Raw genomic sequence first — 22,437 nt, 5'->3', positions numbered from 1 at the left:
GTATAATAAACAGCGAGGCGGAGGAGGCCGAAATTAAATTTACGAAAAAGCGGGTGGCGGATGAATATCGATGTAAGGCGGCGACGGGACGAGTATAGCGCATGCGCGATGATAGTGCTCCATGATTAGAGGGTCAGCAGTAGTGAGTGGATTACCCCACAGTGGGGTCTCCTGTGTGTGGCTGCAGTTTTGGCGCCTGGACTCCACTCCTTTTATCTAATATTATATGTTCCTAGAAGAAATGTGAAAAAAATTGTTTTGAATAAAATGTGGGAAAACATATGGATAAACAAATATTTATGCATTAAAATAAAAAAAAAAACTTTTGTGCTAAACAAGCTGTGGCTCCATGTCATTGTTCACACACAGACAAACTGGTCATGGCTTAACTCCTTAATGACCATGCCTATTTTATTTTTTGCTTTTTCATTTTTTTCCTCTACACCTTCTCTAGAGCTCTAGCACTTTTATTTTTCCATCTAGGGGGCTTGTTTTCTTTCAGGAACAGGTGCACTTTGTAATGATTTTAATCCACCATAAAATGCACAATGGAACCATTTAATTATTTATGGGGTGCAATTAGAAAAAAAGCACTTTTGTAAGTTTTGAGGGGTCTATGTTAATGCACTTTACAGTGAATCGACATGATATCTTCTATTTGTCCAATTCACAATCAGGTTGGGCACTTTGGGATTTTTTTGCGCAAACGCCGTTTACCGTGCGAGATCAGGAATGTGATTAATTAATAGTTTGGGCGATTACGCACGCGGCGATACCAAACATGTTTGTTTATTTGTTTATTTTTATTTATAACATGGGAAAAGGGGGTGATTCAGACTTTTATTGGGGGAGGTTTTTTTTTATTGATAATAACACTTTTTTTTTTACACTTATACTAGAAGCCCCCCTGGGGGACTTCTAGTATAAGTACACTGATCTCTCATTGAGATCTATGCTGCATAAATATGCAGCATAGATCAATGAGATAGGCACATTGATTGCTTCCAGCTGCTGCAGCCGGAAGCAATCGAGTGGCGAGCCGGGATTAGCGCCATTACCAGAACCGAAGAGGATGTATGGATCGCTCCTCCGGGACAACTTTGACAGCTGCATCCGATTACTTTATTAGCGGGCACGGCGATCGGACCGTGTCCGCTAATAGCCGCGGTCCCGGGCTACAAGCGGCACCTGGGAACTCGGGGTACTCCGGCCCAGGGGTATTTTTAAGTTATGGACGGCGGAGGTCACTTACCTCCCCGATGCCGGTTCCTGAATCGCCGCCCGGCAACCTGTCCCATGGCCATTTCCTGGTGTGAGCTGCTGCATGAGACATGACGTCTCAAGGCAGCTCAGCCATTCAGCGACCGAGGCGGGGCTTTGCTACGGTCGCTGAATGGCTGAGCTTCCTTGAGACAGGAAGGTACCGTGCGGCGCGATCCGGGACCCGGTGCTGGAACCGGGGAGGTAAGTGACCTCCGCCGCCTATAACCACCCCCTCCCCGGCCATAGCTTAAAAATACCACCGGCCCGGAGTACCCCTTTCAACTTATTGGGGAAGGGGGGCTATGTCATATTATTACAAACATTTTTTATAAAAAAATTTTTATACTTTTTAAGTCCCACTAGAAGACTATTACCTGCAATCATCAGATTACATACACCATATCTCCCAACTACTTCTGACCCATGTCCCTCTTTGCCCCTTACATGTCCCTCTTTTTTTTACCTAGAAATTAGATTGGCATTAATAAACTTTCTATGTTGCTCTAGAACATGGGTCTCCAAACTGCGGCCCTCCAGCTGTTGTGAAACCACAACTCCCATTATGCCTTGCCAGTTATAGCTTTGGATTTGGCTGTCCAGTCATGATGGGAAATGTAGTTTTACAACAGCTGGAGGGCGGCAGTTTGGAGACCCATGCTGTAGAAAGTGTCTGGCTTCTTACTGTATAGACCCAAACTTGCATATTATTCTATCATGTGGTGCAAGCTGGATCCTCAAAATTGTTATTTTCAGATGAATCATGTGACATTATGGCCCCTTTAACACATTCAGACCCAGGAACTCCGGATGTGAAAAACTTGTTTTCCATTAAAAGTACATTAAAAGTTATATAGATGTGTCTATATAATGTATTACCGTATCTGTGCGGTTCTGCCACACTGGTAGCTGATAGAAATCCAGGAAAAAAAATGGCCTCTGTGCCAATTCACATTGTCTCCTGCTCCTTCTGCTATCCCCCCTTAGGCTGGGTTCACACTGCGTTTTTGCAATCCGTTTTTTTCATTCTTTTTTTGAAAAAAATGGATTGCAAAAAAAAGCATTGATCAGTGTTATCTGCTATCTTCTTCCTGCCTGAGGCAGACTCTACCAGAAGACCGAAGATCAGACTGCACGGAAGTAAACTATATACCTCTGACTTAATTTGATTGGGACTGCGGGGGTCCTGACTAGTCACGGCTCTCTGTCTAGTCAGCGCCCTCTGCGGGGTGATTGACAGGAAAGGCCTGGTAGCCTGTGTGCAACAGATCTGCATGAGAATAAATACCATTGCCATTTAATGGGTCTAATCTAGCAATGAGCAAATTTACAGTACTAGTGAAGTGCTTCGTTAGGCCAAGCGGTCAGCCTATCAGCCAGCTGTCTTTGAACTCTGTGCTGCTCCTTTCCAGGTGGGTGAAAAAGCTGGATTCTGAAACTTCACCAGTTTCTGAGGACTGGATCCAGCTTTTCCGGGCACCTGGAGAAGAGCACCACAGAGTTTAAAGGCAGCCTGCTGATAAGCTGACCGCTTAGCCTAACAGAGCACTTCACTAGTACTGTAAATTTGCTCATCCCTAGTCTAATACCAAGTTTCTGTCTAACATAAGTAACAGTATTTATTTCTGCTATGAACTTTTTTCTGTGGTGCAGACAAGAATCCATGTGGAAACCTTCTACAGTGTCTGGAGGAGGTTGTGGAAACCTAGTAATGCCTTCATTTCTGTCCTGCTGTCGGGCCTTGACATGGGGCCGTAAAACGGACCTTAAAATGCATGCCTATTGTGGTAGTCTTAAGCTGGTCTAAGGCTACCTGGCATAAGGTGTCAGGGTATCTGGAGGTAGTAATCCTTCTCTCTGTATTATTATATCAGCAGATACCAATTGGTTCTGAACACACATTGCTGCTCTTCCTTTCAGTTGGCATTACGTTATACTAAACTTCACATGGAGGAAATGTACACAGCTTCCTCCAGCAATAATAACTAAAAGGTGGGGGTTTCATCAACCAGGCTGATGATGGACAGACCTTTTTATTCTATGCAACTTTAGGCTGAGTTCACACACACAATTTTTGCTCAGTTATTTGGTCCTCATATTGCATCTAAAACCAGGAGTAGATTGAAAACACAGAAAGGCTATGTTCAAACACTGTTAAAATTTAGTGGATGGCCGTCATTTTATGACAAATAATGGACATTATTTCATAACAACGGCCAATGTTTTAAAATAAAGCCAATTATTTGCCTTTAAATGGCGGCTATCCACTAAATTTCAACAGTGTGTAAACATAGCCTTTCTGTGTTTTCAATCCACTCCTGGTTTTAGTTGCAATATGAGAACCAAAATATTGAGCAAAAATACTGTGTGAACACAGCCTTAACAAGGTTTTTTTTTTTTTATAATTTCTTTAGGGCTTCTTTTTCAAGTGTTTTTAAATGCTCAAACATGTTTCATAGGTACGTATATTTTATGGGGGGGGGGGGGGTTCCAGCCTAAAATTTATGTTAATTGTGGACTTCTAATGTTATGGTACATGGATCAGTATTTAGCGATAAATGTAAATATTAAGTAAAAGTAGCTCCGGACCAAGCAAAATTTGAAAAAAATAAATAAATAAAACTAAATAAATAACTAACTAATAAATAAATAAAACTGGAAAGGACACTGTTTCAGTTGCCGCGTTTCTTAAAAACAGAATGGTTTTCTTATGATTTGACTCATGATTAGAGGGGGATGGCCACAAGATTCCTGGTTGTTGCATGTGTTAATCCCTGCCTTTGTGAGTCTGCCACACAAGGATGGAGAAGTTTGTCTGGTTTTATTTGTTTTTTGGGACTTTTTTTGTTTCAAAGGGAAAAGTTAAAGATGGGGGGGAAGTTTCAGTACTGTGAGAGCCAGCAGAAGCCCTCACCAAAGCCTTGCCTCTTGAGGACATAAACACTTACATGGGTCGGCATTTAGATCCTTCATTGGCACATTACCTTTTCCAGTGGTTTGTCCATAAAGTCCAAAAATTTCTCAAGTTTCTTTTCACTGATTGCCTCAGGTCTATCAATTTTATTACCGACAATAAGGATCGGCACATTTAATATTGTTTCATCTGTCATGACAGCGTTTAGCTCCACTTTGGACTCCAAAGGCACGCATGGTCTACAGAGTCCGCAAGAAACACAAATCAATTGATAGCTGGTAAGTAGTTCTTCCACACAAGCCGAGCTTCTTCATGCCCACCAAGGTCAAAAGTTATGACGGTCATTCTAGCAGTCGTCAGTTCTTCTGATTTTTGATGTAGTGTGGGGACAAGCTGGCCAAGCCGGCCAGCATGTGTAGGAGCACGATTTTACCAGCATTGTCCAAGCCTAAAAATACTAGTTTCCCCGACTTCTTGTATAATCCTAAAAAGTGCAGGACACCACTAAAGCCTTTTTATATACACTCAAATATGAAAGACATTTCTGAATCTGTATCTTCCTATCTCTCCGCTTCTCCCTTTTTGTACCCGGTGGTGGAAATGGTGATGACAACTCCTCCTCTTCTCCCGGTCCTTTATGGTGTCTTTTTTATTTTATTCCATTTGTAACTTGTCGTCAAGACTAGAGGCAGACATGCACTGCAGAGGACCCATGTCCCATCCTGGACTGATCTGTATCTGTTACCAAAACTTCCTTGTGATTAACAACAACTCTTAGAATGCCCTACACTTATGAAGTTCTTGGAATATGCTGTGAGTTCTGGGGGATAACCCCTTAAGTTATTGGTACTTAAAATCCCAGCATATCCTGGTAGTTGTAGTTCTGGCAGCTGTTGTAGTTGGAGGGTTCTAGGTGCATCATACACTGGATGCTTTGTGGAAGATCAGAATACATTGTTCTGTTGGGGTTCAGTAATTACTAAAGAGAATGCTTTTTTAAAGTGATACTGTCACCCCTTTTAGGGACCTATAATACCTGATGATTATTGTGGGGGAAATTGTTATATGGTTTGAATTTAAAAAATAATCGTCCTGTGTTATTGCAGGCAACAATCAAGAAATCATTTGTGTGTCGTTGATTTAGATCTGACTCTAAAATCATCATTAATTGTTCTCTGATCCTTCATGTAATTTAGCATTCGTTCGTTGTAATTCCACATTCGATCATTGTAATTTCGCATTCTTTCACTATTCGTTCAGTGTAATTCCAAATTGTTCCTTTTTTTGCTGGGATCAGATAGAATAAATGTTCGAAGTAACGATCGCAACTAACCACTATCATTCTGAGTAATATGGTGAACCATTTCACCATTTCACTATAAACATTCATTTGCTATCGTTTATTGCTAATCATTAAAAATAGCTTTGTCTAATAAGACCCCTACTATGTGTGCCACAGCATCCACAAGCTCGAACAAACTTAGGATCGTCCACCCAACCCTCCTCATACCCCCCTATAGCTCCTCTCGCTTGCTGTCTGTGCATGTAATAGCACAAGCAGCAAGCAGAGAACGAGAGGGAAGCAAGCGCTGACCTGTCAGGATGGCCCTTGCTTTCCCCTTATTATAGTGCTGTGTAATATGGCTTTAAAGGGGTACTCCGGCCCGGGGGTATTTTTCAGCTATGGCCAGGGATGAGGTGGTTATGGACGGCGGAGGTCACTTACACCCGTCCCACAGCCGCTTCCTGTTGTGAGCTGCCGTATGAGACGTGACATCTCAAGGCAGCTCAGCCATTCAGCGGCCGAGGCAGGACTTTGCTACGGCGCTGGAACGGGGTAGATAAGTGACCTCCACCGTCCATAACCACCCCATCCCTGGCCATATCTGAAAAATACCCCGAGGCCGCAGTACCCCTTTAAGGATGTTGTTGCATAATCATTTGTCATCAAAGCTTTCATCAGCGTGAAAGTAAAGTTTTTGTTAGGCTTGGTTCACACTAGCATTTTTCTTATTTGCTAACGGATCCGTCTATACAAATTAAACGGATAAGCATAAACTGATGAGCAGACTGATGCAAAATGTTCATTTTTTTTATGGTCCATTTGCATTTTAGCTTTAAAAAAAACCTCCCTTTTGTACATCAGTTTGCTTCAGTTTGCATATGAGTTTTTTTTCCTTTGGTTTCTCACTACGCATAACTTTGTAATGTGTGTTATTTTGTGAATAAATGTTTAGCGCCGTACTACCCCTTTAAGATGTTTTTCTATTGTATCAAATACTGTACTTATTTTATGCAATAAAATGCAAAATATTTTTTTTTATAATTCATACAATGTGATTTTCTGGAAATGTTTTCTTTAGGTTTTGTCTCTCACAGATAAATTGTACCTACAATAAAAGCTACAGGCGTTCCCATTCTTTGTAGGCAGAAAAAGTTGCAAAATCATCAGTGTATCCAGTACTTATTTTCCCCACTGTTTATAGCCACGGCAGAAGTTTGGGATAATCAGTTTTTTCTGACTCTGAGGGTGCGTTTACACAGAGAGATTTATCTGACAGATTTTGGAAGCCAAAGCCAGGAATGGATTTGAAAAGAGGATAGATCCCAGTCTTTCCTTTATGACCTGATCCCTGTTTATAGTCTGTTCCTGGCTTTGGCTTTAAAGATCTGTCAGATAAATCTCTCAGTGTAAACGCAGCATAATTAATTTCACTTTGGGTCCCTTTACACACACAGATTATCTGACAGATATCTGCCAGATTTTTGCAGCCAAAACCAGAAATGGATTTGAAAAAAAGAGGATCTCGGTCTTACCTGTTCCCTGTTTATAGTCTATTCCTGGCTTTGGCTGCAAAATTCTGTCAGATAATCTGTGTGTGTAAACGGACCCTTAGTGTACATTGTTGGCTGCCATCTTGCCTGAGCTGTTTTTAACAGCATTTAGTTTCGTGGACATAGAGGACAATAGACAGACTTTGTCCCCTAGTGATGAATGTGAAACATTACTGACAGTTTCCCTTTAGCTGCGCATTGTCTCTGTCAGCATGAAACCACTGACTGATGCCTTTTAAAAAGATGACAAGAGTCTAAGTAAAAATGCCAAAAAGTTGCAAAGTTTCATACAGAAGAAAGTTGCAACTTCTAGATGCAAAATAATAACAAGCGCACATATATAGTATAGTATAGTGAGCATGGTATGGTGCACAGCTGGGCAGATGTCAGTGGGGGGCGCTCGGGAGCGGTGCAGGACAGCAGGGACCGGTCTGGGCTAGCCGCCCTCCTATCCCAGGACTCCGCGGGAGCGCGCTGGAGAGGAGCTCGTGCCCGCGGCTGGTGACGTCATCCCGCCGGCCTCTCATTGACATCGCTAGGAAAACAATCCGAGGCCATTTTAGCGTGTGGATCCGCGGGAGTTGCCGTCCCTGTGCTGTCCTTGTGAGCCATGGCCGCCGTCCTGGGGGGGAGCAGCAGGGGACCGGATGATCTCGGTAAGGCGGCGGGGCTCCATGGGGTGTGCGGTGCGGCCCGCCCGGGATATAGGAAGCGGCCGGGAGAAGCTGTCATGTGATGTGCCCTGTGAAGTGCAGTGTTATGGGATGTGCTTGTGGTGCACTACAGGTGCCAGCATGCTCTGAGCTGCAGAGTGTTGTATACATCTAGTGTCACTACGGTAAAAGGTTAGGGCAGCTCTGTATAGCAGCCCTATGTCTGTATGGTATACTGCAATATAGTGCATAGGTAATAGTGCTGCACAGACCCCATGTCCTGCAGAGTCTATAGCTGGCCCATACACAACCCATCATACTGTGCCTCCTCCAGGTGCCCCCTGTAATGCCACCATAGGAGCCCCCGCCATCACTGCTCCATAGTCATGTGTCTGCTATAAGATGGTGCCACCCATAACATAAGGTTAACACTTGTTTGTATGTGTGTGTGTGTGTATATATATATATATATATGTGACCAGTGATCTCTTCCTGTGCGGATACTCAGGACTGTATATATGTAACCAGTGATCTCTTCCTGTGCGGATACTCAGGACAGTATAGGGCTGGGTTCACACACAGTATATTTCAGTCAGTATTTGCTTGGTATTTTGCAACCTCAACCAGGAGTGGATTAAAAACACAGAAAGGCTCTGTTCACACACTGTTGAAATTGAGTGGATGGCCGTCATATAACAGTAAATAACGGCCATTATTTCAATATAACAGCCGTTGTTTTATAATAACAGCAAATATTTGCCATTAAATGGCGGCCATCCACTCAATTTCAACATTGTGTGAACAGATCCTTTCTGTGTTTTCAATCCGCTCCTGGTTTTGGTTGCAATATGAGGACCACAATACTGACTGAAATATACATAGTGTGAACCCAGCGTATATGTGATCTCTTCCTGGGCGGATACTCAGGACAGTATATTTGTGACCAGTGATCTCTTCCTGTGCGGATACTCAGGACAGTATATATGTGATCTATTCCTGTGCGGATACTCAGGACAGTGTATATGTGACCAGTGATCTCTTCCTGTGCAGATACTCAGGACAGTATATATGTGACCAGTGATCTCCTCTTCCTGTGCGGATACTCAGGACAGTATATATGTGATCTCTTCCTGTGCGGATACTCAGGACAGTGTATATGTGACCAGTGATCTCCTCTTCCTGTGCGGATACTCAGGACAGAATATATGTGACCAGTGATCTCTTCCTGTGCGGATACTCAGGGCAGTATATATGTGACCAGTGATCTCTTCCTGTGCGGATACTCAGGACGTTATATGTGACCAGTGATCTCTTCCTGTGCGGATACTCAGGACTGTATATATGTAACCAGTGATCTCTTCCTGTGCGGATACTCAGGACAGTATATATGTGATCTCTTCCTGTGCGGATACTCAGGACAGTATATATGTGACCAGTGATCTCTTCCTGTGCGGATACTCAGGACATTATATGTGACCAGTGATCTTTTCTTGTGCGGATACTCAGGACAGTATATATGTGATCTCTTCCTGGGCGGATACTCAGGACAGTATTTATGTGACCAGTGATCTCTTCCTGGGCGGATACTCAGGACAGTATATATGTGATCTCTTCCTGGGCGGATACTCAGGACAGTATATATGTGATCTCTTCCTGGGCGGATACTCAGGACAGTATATATGTGATCTCTTCCTAGGCAGATACTCAGGACAGTATATATGTGATCTCTTCCTGTGCGGATACTCAGGACAGTATATATGTGACCAGTGATCTCTTCCTGGGCGGATACTCAGGACAGTATATATGTGATCTCTTCCTGTGCGGATACTCAGGACAGTATATATGTGACCAGTGATCTCTTCCTGGGCGGATACTCAGGACAGTCTATATGCGATCTCTTCTAGTGCGGATACTCAGGAAAGTATATATGTAACCAATGATCTCTTCCTGGGCGGATACTCAGGACTGTATATATGTGACCAGTGATCTCTTCCTGTGCGGATACTCAGGACAGTATATATGTGATCTCTTCCTGTGCAGATACTCAGGGCAGTATATATGTGACCAGTGATCTCTTCTTGTGCGGATACTCAGGACGTTATATGTGACCAGTGATCTCTTCCTGTGCGGATACTCAGGACGTTATATGTGACCAGTGATCTCTTCCTGTGCGGATACTCAGGACTGTGTATATGTAACCAGTGATCTCTTCCTGTGCGGATACTCAGGACAGTATATATGTGATCTCTTCCTGGGCGGATACTCAGGACAGTATATATGTGATCTCTTCCTGTGCGGATACTCAGGACAGTATATTTGTGACCAGTGATCTCTTCCTGTGCGGATACTCAGGACAGTATATATGTGATCTCTTCCTGTGCAGATACTCAGGGCAGTATATATGTGACCAGTGATCTCTTCCTGTGCGGGTACTCAGGACATTATATGTGACCAGTGATCTCTTCCTGTGCGGATACTCAGGACTGTATATATGTAACCAGTGATCTCTTCCTGTGCGGATACTCAGGACAGTATATATGTGATCTCTTCCTGTGCGGATACTCAGGACAGTATATATGTGACCAGTGATCTCTTCCTGGGCGGCTACTCAGGACAGTATATATGTGATCTCTTCCTGGGCGGCTACTCAGGACAGTATATATGTGATCTCTTCCTGGGCGGATACTCAGGACAGTATATATGTGACCAGTGATCTCTTCCTGGGCGGATACTCAGGACAGTATATATGTGACCAGTGATCTCTTCCTGGGCGGATACTCAGGACAGTATATATGTGATCTCTTCCTGGGCGGATACTCAGGACAGTCTATATGCGATCTCTTCTAGTGCGGATACTCAGGAAAGTATATATGTAACCAATGATCTCTTCCTGGGCGGATACTCAGGACTGTATATATGTGACCAGTGATCTCTTCCTGTGCGGATACTCAGGACAGTATATATGTGATCTCTTCCTGTGCAGATACTCAGGGCAGTATATATGTGACCAGTGATCTCTTCTTGTGCGGATACTCAGGACGTTATATGTGACCAGTGATCTCTTCCTGTGCGGATACTCAGGACGTTATATGTGACCAGTGATCTCTTCCTGTGCGGATACTCAGGACTGTGTATATGTAACCAGTGATCTCTTCCTGTGCGGATACTCAGGACAGTATATATGTGATCTCTTCCTGGGCGGATACTCAGGACAGTATATATGTGATCTCTTCCTGTGCGGATACTCAGGACAGTATATTTGTGACCAGTGATCTCTTCCTGTGCGGATACTCAGGACAGTATATATGTGATCTCTTCCTGTGCAGATACTCAGGGCAGTATATATGTGACCAGTGATCTCTTCCTGTGCGGGTACTCAGGACATTATATGTGACCAGTGATCTCTTCCTGTGCGGATACTCAGGACTGTATATATGTAACCAGTGATCTCTTCCTGTGCGGATACTCAGGACAGTATATATGTGATCTCTTCCTGTGCGGATACTCAGGACAGTATATATGTGACCAGTGATCTCTTCCTGGGCGGCTACTCAGGACAGTATATATGTGATCTCTTCCTGGGCGGATACTCATGACAGTATATATGTGATCTCTTCCTGGGCGGATACTCAGGACAGTATATATGTGACCAGTGATCTCTTCCTGGGCGGATACTCAGGACAGTATATATGTGATCTCTTCCTGGGCGGATACTCAGGACAGTATATATGTGATCTCTTCCTGTGCGGATACTCAGGACAGTATATATGTGACCAGTGATCTCTTCCTGGGCGGATACTCAGGACAGTATATATGTGATCTCTTCCTGGGTGGATACTCAGGACAGTATATATGTGATCTCTTCCTGGGCGGATACTCAGGACAGTATATATGTGACCAGTGATCTCTTCCTGGGCGGATACTCAGGACAGTATATATGTGATCTCTTCCTGTGCGGATACTCAGGACTGTATATATGTAACCAGTGATCTCTTCCTGTGCGGATACTCAGGACAGTATATATGTGATCTCTTCCTGTGCGGATACTCAGGACAGTATATATGTGACCAGTGATCTCTTCCTGGGCGGCTACTCAGGACAGTATATATGTGATCTCTTCCTGGGCGGATACTCATGACAGTATATATGTGATCTCTTCCTGGGCGGATACTCAGGACAGTATATATGTGACCAGTGATCTCTTCCTGGGCGGATACTCAGGACAGTATATATGTGACCAGTGATCTCTTCCTGGGCGGATACTCAGGACAGTATATATGTGATCTCTTCCTGGGCGGATACTCAGGACAGTATATATGTGACCAGTGATCTCTTCCTGGGCGGATACTCAGGACAGTATATATGTGATCTCTTCCTGTGCGGATACTCAGGACAGTATATATGTGACCAGTGATCTCTTCCTGGGCGGATACTCAGGACAGTATATATGTGATCTCTTCCTGGGTGGATACTCAGGACAGTATATATGTGATCTCTTCCTGGGCGGATACTCAGGACAGTATATATGTGACCAGTGATCTCTTCCTGGGCAGATACTCAGGACAGTATATATGTGACCAGTGATCTCTTCCTGGGCGGATACTCAGGACAGTATATATGTGATCTCTTCCTGGGCGGATACTCAGGACAGTATATATGTGACCAGTGATCTCTTCCTGGGCGGATACTCAGGACAGTATATATGTGATCTCTTCCTGTGCGGATACTCAGGACATTATATATGTGACCAGTGATCTCTTCCTGTGCGGATACTCAGGACATTATATATGTGACCAGTGATCTCTTCCTGTGCGGATACTTAGGACATTATATGTGACCAGTGATCTCTTCCTGTGTGGATACTCAGGACTGTATATATGTAACCAGTGATCTCTTCCTGTGCGGATACTCAGGACAGTATATATGTGATTAGTGATCTCTGCAGTCACAGGTCAGCAGCACAGTAAAGCTATGTTCACACACGCAAGCCCAGATATACTCATGTGTCTGCACCAAACTACTGGCATCTTAGGAGCTGGTTTTGTTTCAAACAGGCTTTCTGCCTTCATCCTTCAGTGCCCACAGCTGCAGGGAGAGAAAGATACTGCCAGGATCTCTATATTTTTCTGTACCAAGATCACACAACCCGCTCACCTCCTGCTGTGTAGCTTACTATTGACACATGCAGAAATTGTGGTGCCCCACACACACACACACACACACACACACATACACATTGTAGTCTTGTCTCTCAGAACCTGTGATGTGTGAGTTATTTAAAAGTTAGTGAATTATACACATACTCTGTACATACTGTGAATTATAACAGGGAAGTATGCCAGTGGCATTTACATTTGCAGGACATGACTTGTCTAATCTAGCAGCTGTAAGGATTTCTGTTTACATATAGTAGACCCTATTAGTAGGATCCTTTCTTGCTTGTAATGTGTGTGTATATAAACGTGTTTACCGAGAATTCATGAGTATTGTCCATGGAAATAATCTCACAATCACCTTAATGCTTCGCAGCATTTCCTAAAATCCCCTGTTCTTGTTCACCACTATTGTAACATCATTTATAATATCTTGTGCAACCGACATCTTACCTGTTTTCCCTCTGAACCTCACCCCCTGCCTTCACGACAAAAGTATTATGAGTACATAAATCCCATAATTATTAAAGGGGTACTACAAAGAAAAAAATGTGCAAAATATAGGTAGGTGTCAGCTCACCAATGAATGCTGCCCACAGTACCATTCAGTATGAAGCTCCGTAGACTTGGCCGGGCCAACTCCCAATATATAGACTTTACTGATCTGTGTAACTTTCTGACATAGGTTAAGATGGAAACTATTTTTTTCCTCTGGAGTATCCCTTTAACTATTTACAGAGGAAGTATAGCATCCGTAAGGTGAGCCCCGCAGGCTGCTTAGGTTAACAGAGTGGTTTCAGCTAGAATAGTGTGAAAGAAAATTGCTGTAGGGTATATTCCATGAGTCGTACTATGTCAGGATTACCTGGCACTGGTAACCTTATTAATTTGTTTCTACCTGTTTGTACAAAGGCGCTCATTGATACCAGGATGGCTAGAAGATTGACCCAATGCTAATGTGAACAAAAGAGAACGAATCCCTGGGGGCATCATGCCGACAGCATCGGCACAACCCAAGGAGCTGTATCTTTCCACATCCCTCTCCGAGCTCAATAAGAAAGCTGAAGTCAAAGCAGATACATCCAGTACAAAGAGGTATTATGTCGTCTAATGTAACATGGAGGAATAAAGTAATCTGTGCTCAGTGGATTGAGTAACGTCACATATTCGGCTATACACTTCATTTTCTAGTGAAAGTGTCAGATTTTAATCGGTTTGTCTTGGCTGCAATTCCATCATGTTCCAAGTAATATTAGGTGTTTGCCATTGCACAATGTGTAGGGAAATGTGTTGCAATAAATCTTGAATAAAGTAAAGCCATTGTGGATAGGCACCTCTTAATGTTGTGAAGTGGCTTTGTCCTTAAGGGCCCAGTTCAAATCTCTTTTTTGCTGAGTTTTGCTGATATATAATAAGTCACAGACAAAAAGTATGCTGATGTATACTAAAGTATTCGGGCACAGGTTTACCAGTGATATACATACAGTAGTACTGGGTAACAGATCCCTAATGTTTCTTTTACCATTCATGATGATTGATAGACCAACCACCCCTCTCCGGATTGGGGGTGTGAGTCCTCTCAACCATAGGCTCTATAGTTTATACGAATTGGCAAAATTGTATCCTACTCGTTGTAGCTTTGATGTAATAGTTTCTTTTTCTACTTCTTTGTATATGTTTACTGTGCAATGTTTACTAGTAACTAGTTTCTTTTATCTCTACATTGTCATAGTTCTGAAAGTAACTGCAATACAAAGGTTAAGAGAAGGTTTTATAGCCCATGAAATGGAGATATGATATCCTGTTATAGGTTATGTTCCTACGTAGTAAGACACTGGAACAGCGGTGTCAGAGAAGATCATCCCGGACGGTACTGCAGGATGATCTTCACAGCCGATGAATTCTGATGTGGATGCATCTGTGTGTGCCTGCATCCGAATTTCCTGCGGCACACAATGGAGCGTGCGGCCGGAGACGCATGCTCCATTGTGTGCACTGACAGGTTTTCTGCGGCCGCTGAAAACTGACATGTCAGTTTCCTGCGGCGCCGCTAGGGATCCTGGCTGGAGGTTATACAATGTGTATACACTCCGGCCAGGATTTCTTAGAAAGCCACACTATATAAGTTCTGTAGTAATCACGGCCGTTGTTACAATGGTTGTAATTATTACGTAACTTTCGTAGTGTGAACATAGCCATAAGGTAGATTGCAGGATCCTTATTTCCAAATACATATGTACATGTAATGCATTGCTTTTTATTCACCCAGTTTTATTTTTGTTATTAAGCTATGTCGCCACTGCCAGCAAGATCTTCCAGAAAGCAGAGGAGTGCAGACTTGACAGAGATGAAGAAAAAGCCTATGTCCTCTATATGAAATTCTTATTTGTATTTGAGATAGTTAAAAAGAGGGCAGATTTCAAGCAAAATCAGGTACAGTTTTAATTTTGTTTTCATTTTCAACATCATAAGTTCACCTTTTATTCATATTTTATGGTTGAAGTCAACAAGAGGCAAAGAGAAATGCTGCTGCTGCCCCTTCTTTCTAGTGACCAGCAGATGTCTCCATGCCTGGGCTCACATTTTTGTATGACAGGTGCCATACTGTGCCAAAAGATATATATGCACACGTTGGATTTAAAGCAAAGCTGTGTGTCCGACTTCTCTTGTGTTATTCTATCTATTGGTTTGACGTCTTAAAGGGGCTGTCAAGGGGGAAAAAATTCTTTCAAATCAACTGGTGTCAGAAAGTTATGTAGAGTTGTAATTTACTTCTATTTAAAAATCTCAAGTCTTGCCATACTTATAAGCGGCTGTATATCCTGCAGGAAGTGTTGTTTATTTACATTCAGACACAGTGCTCTCTGCTGACATCAGTTCCTGGCCGAGTCAGGAACTGTCCAGAGCAGGAAAGGTTTTCTATGAGTATTTGCTACTGCTCTGGACAGTTCCTGTCTCGGCAAGAGATGTCAGCAGAGAGCACTGTTTCTGAATGTAAATAAAAAAAAAAACACTTCCTGCAGGACATACAACAGTTTGTAAGTATGGAAAGACTTGAGATTTTTAAATAGAAGTAAATTACAAATCTATATAACTTTCTGACACCAGTTGATTTAAAAGAAAACGTAGTTGACCTAATGTTTGTGTCCGTTAAAAAAAAAAACAAAAAAAAAAACTGATCCATTCTGATCCCTTTTTTTTAATATTGTTATGTTTGCAGTAGAAGTGATGTCCCCCAGCACTTACAGACTGGTTCTTTCATTCTAGGACTACTTCAAGTCATTACTTGGGCCTAGTACTATATTAAAATCACTTGAGGAAGCAGAAAAGCTTTCAAAAAGTCTTAAGAACAGGTAAGTCAGATGTCACTATTAACCCCATAGACGACCTAGGACGTACCGGTACGTCCTGAGCTATGAAGCGCGCTCTGGAGCGGAGCGCGCTTCATAGCAGGTGGGGGCCGGCTGCAGTCAGCAGCCGGCACCTCACCGTTAATGACACGCTGCCGCGTGTCCGCGGCGTTTAAGTGACAGGGGGAGTTAAAACGGACCGCCAGAGGTCTCTCACCTGCCTCCGTGCGGTCCGATCGGCGATCTGGTCAATGAGCCTGCACAGACAGGCTCAATGAGCAGAGCGCCGATAATGTACAAAAGGAAAGTGATGTATGTACAAGTCCCCCAAAGGGACTTCAAATGTATAAAAAAAAAAAAAAAACAGTTAAAATCACTAACACACTGCCCCAAAACCCCTCCCCCAATAAAAGTCTAAATCACCCCCCTTTCCCATTATATAAATAAAACAAATAAAAATAAATAAATAAACATATAATATACCGTAGCGTGCATAATTGTCCGATCTATTAAAATATAACAAGCGTCATTGCGAACGGCGTACACGAAAAGAGGGAAAAAAGTGCGCGGATTACCAATTTTATGTTGATCAAAACGTCCTATCTTCACAAATCTGGTATTAATAAAAACTAGAGATCATGGTGGAAAAAATGACACCCCATACAGCCCCATAGGTAAAAAAATAAAACTGTTATAAGCGTCACAATAGGCCCATTTTATTAATAATTAATTGCTAAAAAAAAGGATTTCATTAAAAAAAAAAAAAAAAAAAAAAAAATATATATATATATATATATATATATATATATAATATATATATATATATATATATATATATATATATATATATATATATATATATAACATTAGAGAATCTGTGTAACCTGCATATGGTTGTGTTCAGACTGACCTATAGAATAGTGGTATCATGTGACTTTTACCATATAGTGCATTACGTAGACACAGGAACCCCCCAAACGTTACCATATTGCATTCTTTTTTACGATTTCACCTATTTATATCTTAATAAATAATATATTTGGGATTCCGTCATACATGTTATGGTAGAATGAAAGACGCCATTACACAGTACAACTATTCCTGTAACAAATAAGCCAATACATGGCCTTGTAGATAGAAAACTAAAAGTGCTAGAGCTCTTAGAAGGGGAGGAGGAAAAAAGGAAAGCGCAAAGATCAAAATTTGCGCGGTCCACTGGGTCATTTTTGGCCTGGTCCTCAAAGGGTTAAACACTATCTTTTTGTTTTTATTTAGTGCACTTGAATACAGCAGTAACAGTGAGCATGCTCGACTGCAACTCTATCACTATGATTGTGCATCTAATGAGATGTTTGGGAGACCCCCATTCCCAGTATTTGGACCTTTAGCAATGATTAGTTTTGAGCAAAAGTACAGTAGATGTGCTGAACCTGACAGCTCGGTTTCGCAATCATACACCAATGGATGATGTTGGTGCAGCTAAGGGTTGGGTGTGATATAGAATTAACCCTCTCCATAGAGAACATGTGAATGTTTGGCTGTGCTGGATGTTCCTATGTATGAAGAGGACAGGAGGCCACCAGTTATTGAATGTGTATGCCCCCATATAAAAATCAATGGCTGAGCCCTTAGGTTTGGGTTTAGCTGCATTTACTGTAGTTTCTCTCAACACCAGAAATGATCCGTTTATAACCAGTCTTGTAAATAGGTGATAAATGTTTGGGGGGGGGGGGGGTCTTTTAGAAGCAGTTACCTTTTGACCTTGATAATAGGACTGCTGTATCGGTACAATGTATAATTATGTAATACATAAAATGTTATTCTTATATAACTAGATATGAGGAAGCAGAAGTCAGAAAGAGGCTTGAAGAAAGAGACAAGGAAGAACAGAAAAGAAAAGAGGGACAGGCTCTGCCCAAGGAAGTTCCTGAAGTTCCTCAACAAACTGAGAATGTAATAATCTTTCTTCTATGTTGACCTGTATATGAAGTTTGCTTCATGTTCACTTGTTACCGATTGCAAAGGGAACTTTATACTCTGACAGTATTGTATGAGCCCACAACATGCATAGATGCATTACCACACAGTATGCATAGGTACTGACATAGATGCATGAGAACACAATATGCATAGATGCTCTGACATAGATGCATGAGAACACAATATGAATAGATGCTCTGACATAGATGCATGAGAACACAATATGCATAGATGCTCTGACATAGATGCATGAGAACACAATATGCATAGATGCTCTGACATAGATGCATGAGAACACAATATGCATAGATGCTCTGACATAGATTTATCGGAACACAATATGCATAGATGCTCTGACATAGATGCATGAGAACACAATATGCATAGATGCTCTGACATAGATGCATGAGAACACAATATGCATAGATGCTCTGACATAGATGCATGAGAACACAATATGCATAGATGCTCTGACATAGATGCATTACCACACAGTATGCATAGGTACTCTGAGCACACAATATGCATAGTTATTCTGACATAGATGCTTGAACACACAGTATGCATAGATGCTCTGACATAGATGCATTATCACACAATATGCATAGATGCTGTGACATAGATGCATGAGAACACAATATGCATAGATGCTTGAGCACACAACATGCATAGATGCTCTGACATAGATGCATTACCACACAATATGCATAGCTGCTTTGACTTAGATTTATCGGAACACAATATGCATAGATGCTCTGACATAGATGCATCAGCACACAACGTGCATAGGTACTCTGACATAGATTTATCGGAACATAATATGCATAGATGCTCTGACATAGATGCATTACCACACAACATGCATAGATGCTCTGACATAGATGCATTACCACACAACATGCATAGATGCTCCGACATTGATGCATTACCACACAGTATGCGTAGATGCTCTGACATAGAGGCATTACCACACAGTATGCGTAGATGCTCCGACATAGATGCATTACCACACAACATGCGTAGATGCTCTGACATAGATGCATTACCACACAACATGCGTAGATGCTCTGACATAGATGCATTACCACACAACATGCATAGATGCTCTGACATAGATGCATAAGAACACAATATGCATAGATGCTCTGACATAGATGCATAAGAACACAACATGCAAGGGGAGAATAAAATCCTTAAATATTTTGTAGAGAAAAAAAATCTGCCGTCATATGTATTTGTCATGTAGAATACATTGTGGCGTTTACTAATCCAGATACGCCAGGTAGCTGGTTTGAAATATCTGACACAGACGCCATGCACCATAATGTGTTTTGTCCAGTAAAGCGTTCATGGCGAAGTACATCCTAATGGAAACTTGTCATATTAAACTTTTAACCAAGGCGGAAGCCCTCTTAAAAAAAAAAATAAAAAAATCTATAAACCATTTTACCGATCCATTTGAAATAATAATATCCATGGAACAGAGCTAAATGTGATGTGAACAGGTTCACACTATATATTTTTTCTTATGGTTGAACATTTAGTTCAATTTTCACAGATAATTTCTTAATGTAAATATTCCAAATTATTCCCCCTCAGATAAATGGTGACAAAAAAGAGCCCTTTCCTAAGAATGACGTCTCATCAAATGGTAGGTCTATGGTATCTTTCTATGATAGTTTTTTTTTTGTCACTTCCACTCTTGTGCTTTATTATCAGAAGAAAATCTGTTTACTTATATACACCATTAGTATGCTCTTATTGGCCTTAGACTGTTTGGTTTTATGAAGGAATAGATTAGGGTGCCTTCACACCTACCGGATCCACAGCGGATTTTGCGCTGCGAGTTTGCGTTGAAATTCGCTACGGATCCATGTAGTGTGAAGGTCTATGGGGGTTACGTATCCGCAGTGGAATATTCAAATAAATTCTGCTGCGGGTATGTGACCCATTCATCTAACACTACCAGGATCCACAGCGGATTTCGCTGCAAATTCGCAGCGTGAAATCCGCTGCGGATCCGGTACATGTGAAGCTACCCTAAGGCCCCGTTTCCACTGAGCAAAACTAGCAGAATACCTCGGCGGAATTGTCCGCCACGGAATGCCGTTAGCCTCCCGCTTATAATGGGAGTCTATGGGAGGCGCGCGCTCCTGCCCTGTCCGTGCTGAAGAATGAACATGTTCATTCTTCAGCGCGGACAGAGCAGGAGCGCGCGCCTCCCATAGATACCCATTATGAGCGGGAGGCTAACGGCATTCCGCGGCGGACAATTCCGCTAGTTTTGCTCAGTGGGAACGGGGCCTAAAACAGCATTAGAGTATCACCTAACTGACAGATTGTGGGGGGCTCACCTACTGGGGCCCCAAGTCCTTGTCTCTGGAGCCACTGGGGATAGTAGATCATGATACTCAGCTACTTACAGAATGAATGGAGCAGTGGCACACATGGGACACTTGTTACTCCATTCATACCAGGCTCGGGGTCCTGTTGTTGAGATCACAGGGTTCCCTGCTATCAGACCCCTGTAGTCTGACATTTATTCCTTATCCTGTGGGTAGGGGATAAATGGTCTAACTTTAGGCACCCTTTTAGTCTGTTAGTCCATTCACAGCTATGTCCACATCAGTCAGATTTACCTTTGTTTTCCTGTTGTACAATGCATATCCTAATTGTGATGTAAAATAATCCTTTATTATATGTAATTACAGTGCCTAATGGATCTATAACTCCAGAAAAACTGTATGCAATGATGAAGGACCCAGATATTGATGTAGTTATAATGGACGTGCGCAGAGTAAAGGATTTTGAGGAATCTCATATTAAGCTGTCTATAAATGTTCCTGAGGAGGCCATATCTCCTGGGTATGTATGTGGCCATTATTTTGGAACGAGGCAGTGTTAATATTAAAATAAAATTTTCTGTACATGAAAGTTGCTGCCCTGCGGTGTAAACTGCTGCAGTTCAGAGATTTGCTTTACAGCAGCCACAAAAAAACATGAAAAAACCTCATTTATAAAACAAGCTATTACCTTTGTTTGTGAGTCATTGTGCGCGGAGGGGTTGGGAGGTGACCACCCACCCTATCCCAACCCATCATTTGTTGTCAATGTTACAAACAACAAAGGGATTATAACGACTGCTGAGAAGTGATCTCTACACAACAGGAAGTGGAAGCCTATTGTTTGGCTTGTTGAGCAGGGTGAAAACTGGTCACCGCATTCCCTGTGGCCAGTTTTAAATATCACAGTGGAAATTTGCAGCGAAAATCTGGGGGTATGCTTAAAATTTCTGCAACTGATTTTTTTCTTTTCAAATCAGTTGCATGAACATGGCCTTAAAGGAATACAATACACGTTGAATCATTCCTCCTCCTGGAAACGAACAGTTTGTTCCATACTTGTCATTATCTTTTCAGTCGCCTTCCCCTAATTCTGAGCCTGCTTTTTGCTAAAGACACAGAAAACTGTGTGTGAACTTTTCTTTCCATCTACCCCTCCTCCTCCCTGACGAGACGGCTAATGTAAACACATGTAATTATCGTCCCTGGCTAGCTGTCACTACACTCTGCTTGGAGGGTTAATCTCAGAATAACCCTCCGGTCATTACAGAGTGCAGAAACCGCCAACCAGTTAGCTGTTTTCTTCAGCCATCTCGGAAGTGAGGGTGTAGGAGGGGCTGGGGAAAGGAGACTGAAAGTATGCAACAAATTCTTCGTCTTTGGGTGGGGGGGTTATTTAACATGTATTACCTGAGTGGACTACCCCTTTAAAGGGATATACCTATCTGGTACACTCACAGAATATATACAAGTTGTGGGTTCAATCTCTCTGAATCTCACCTATCTTTAGATTGAGGGCTCCTGGCCCCTCCGCCTTTTTTGTGGCCACCGAAGCTGGTTAAAGTGGTACTTCAGCCCAGGGGTATTTTTCAGTTATGGCCTGGGATGGGGTGCTTATGGACAACGGAGGTCACTTACCTACCCCGCTTCAGCACTAGGTCCCGGATCACGCCGCCCGGTACACCTGTCCCGCAGGCGCTTCTTGGTGTAAGCTGCCGCATGAGACGTGACGTCTGCTACGCAGAATGGCTGAGCTGCCTTCAAAGTCCCGCCTCGGCCGCTGAATGGCTGAGCTGCCTTCAGACGTCACGTCTCATGCGGGAGTTCACACAAGGAAGCGGACGGGGCTACCGGGCGCCGCGATCCGGGACCCGGCGCTGGAATGGGGTAGGTAAATGACCTCTGCCGTCCATAACCACCCATCCCCGGACATAACTGAAAAATACCCCC

At 42.6% G+C, this 22,437-nt stretch overlaps 1 protein-coding gene and 1 pseudogene across 1 annotated transcript in view; one reads left to right on the top strand and one right to left on the bottom strand.

The window, feature by feature from the left end:
- Window positions 1-4,142: 4,142 nt before the first annotated feature.
- Window positions 4,143-4,716, bottom strand: LOC138779501 (small COPII coat GTPase SAR1A pseudogene; annotated as a pseudogene).
- A 2,773-nt stretch (window positions 4,717-7,489) lies between these two features.
- The window catches only part of USP8 (ubiquitin specific peptidase 8), a 34,915-nt gene continuing 19,967 nt past the window's right edge, over window positions 7,490-22,437 (top strand). Inside the window, exons 1-7 of the mRNA XM_069983465.1 lie at window positions 7,490-7,665; window positions 13,728-13,910; window positions 15,104-15,248; window positions 16,083-16,168; window positions 18,001-18,118; window positions 19,745-19,796; window positions 20,857-21,010. Of these exons, the coding sequence (XP_069839566.1) occupies window positions 13,807-13,910; window positions 15,104-15,248; window positions 16,083-16,168; window positions 18,001-18,118; window positions 19,745-19,796; window positions 20,857-21,010 (659 nt within the window). The 5' untranslated portion in view covers window positions 7,490-7,665; window positions 13,728-13,806. The remainder of the gene's footprint in view (window positions 7,666-13,727; window positions 13,911-15,103; window positions 15,249-16,082; window positions 16,169-18,000; window positions 18,119-19,744; window positions 19,797-20,856; window positions 21,011-22,437) is intronic.

Source organism: Dendropsophus ebraccatus, chromosome 1, assembly GCF_027789765.1.
Source record: "Dendropsophus ebraccatus isolate aDenEbr1 chromosome 1, aDenEbr1.pat, whole genome shotgun sequence".
NCBI classification, from domain to species: domain Eukaryota; kingdom Metazoa; phylum Chordata; class Amphibia; order Anura; family Hylidae; genus Dendropsophus; species Dendropsophus ebraccatus.
The sequence above is the reverse complement of the archived record's forward strand: the minus strand, read 5'-3'. Positions and strand labels throughout refer to the sequence as shown.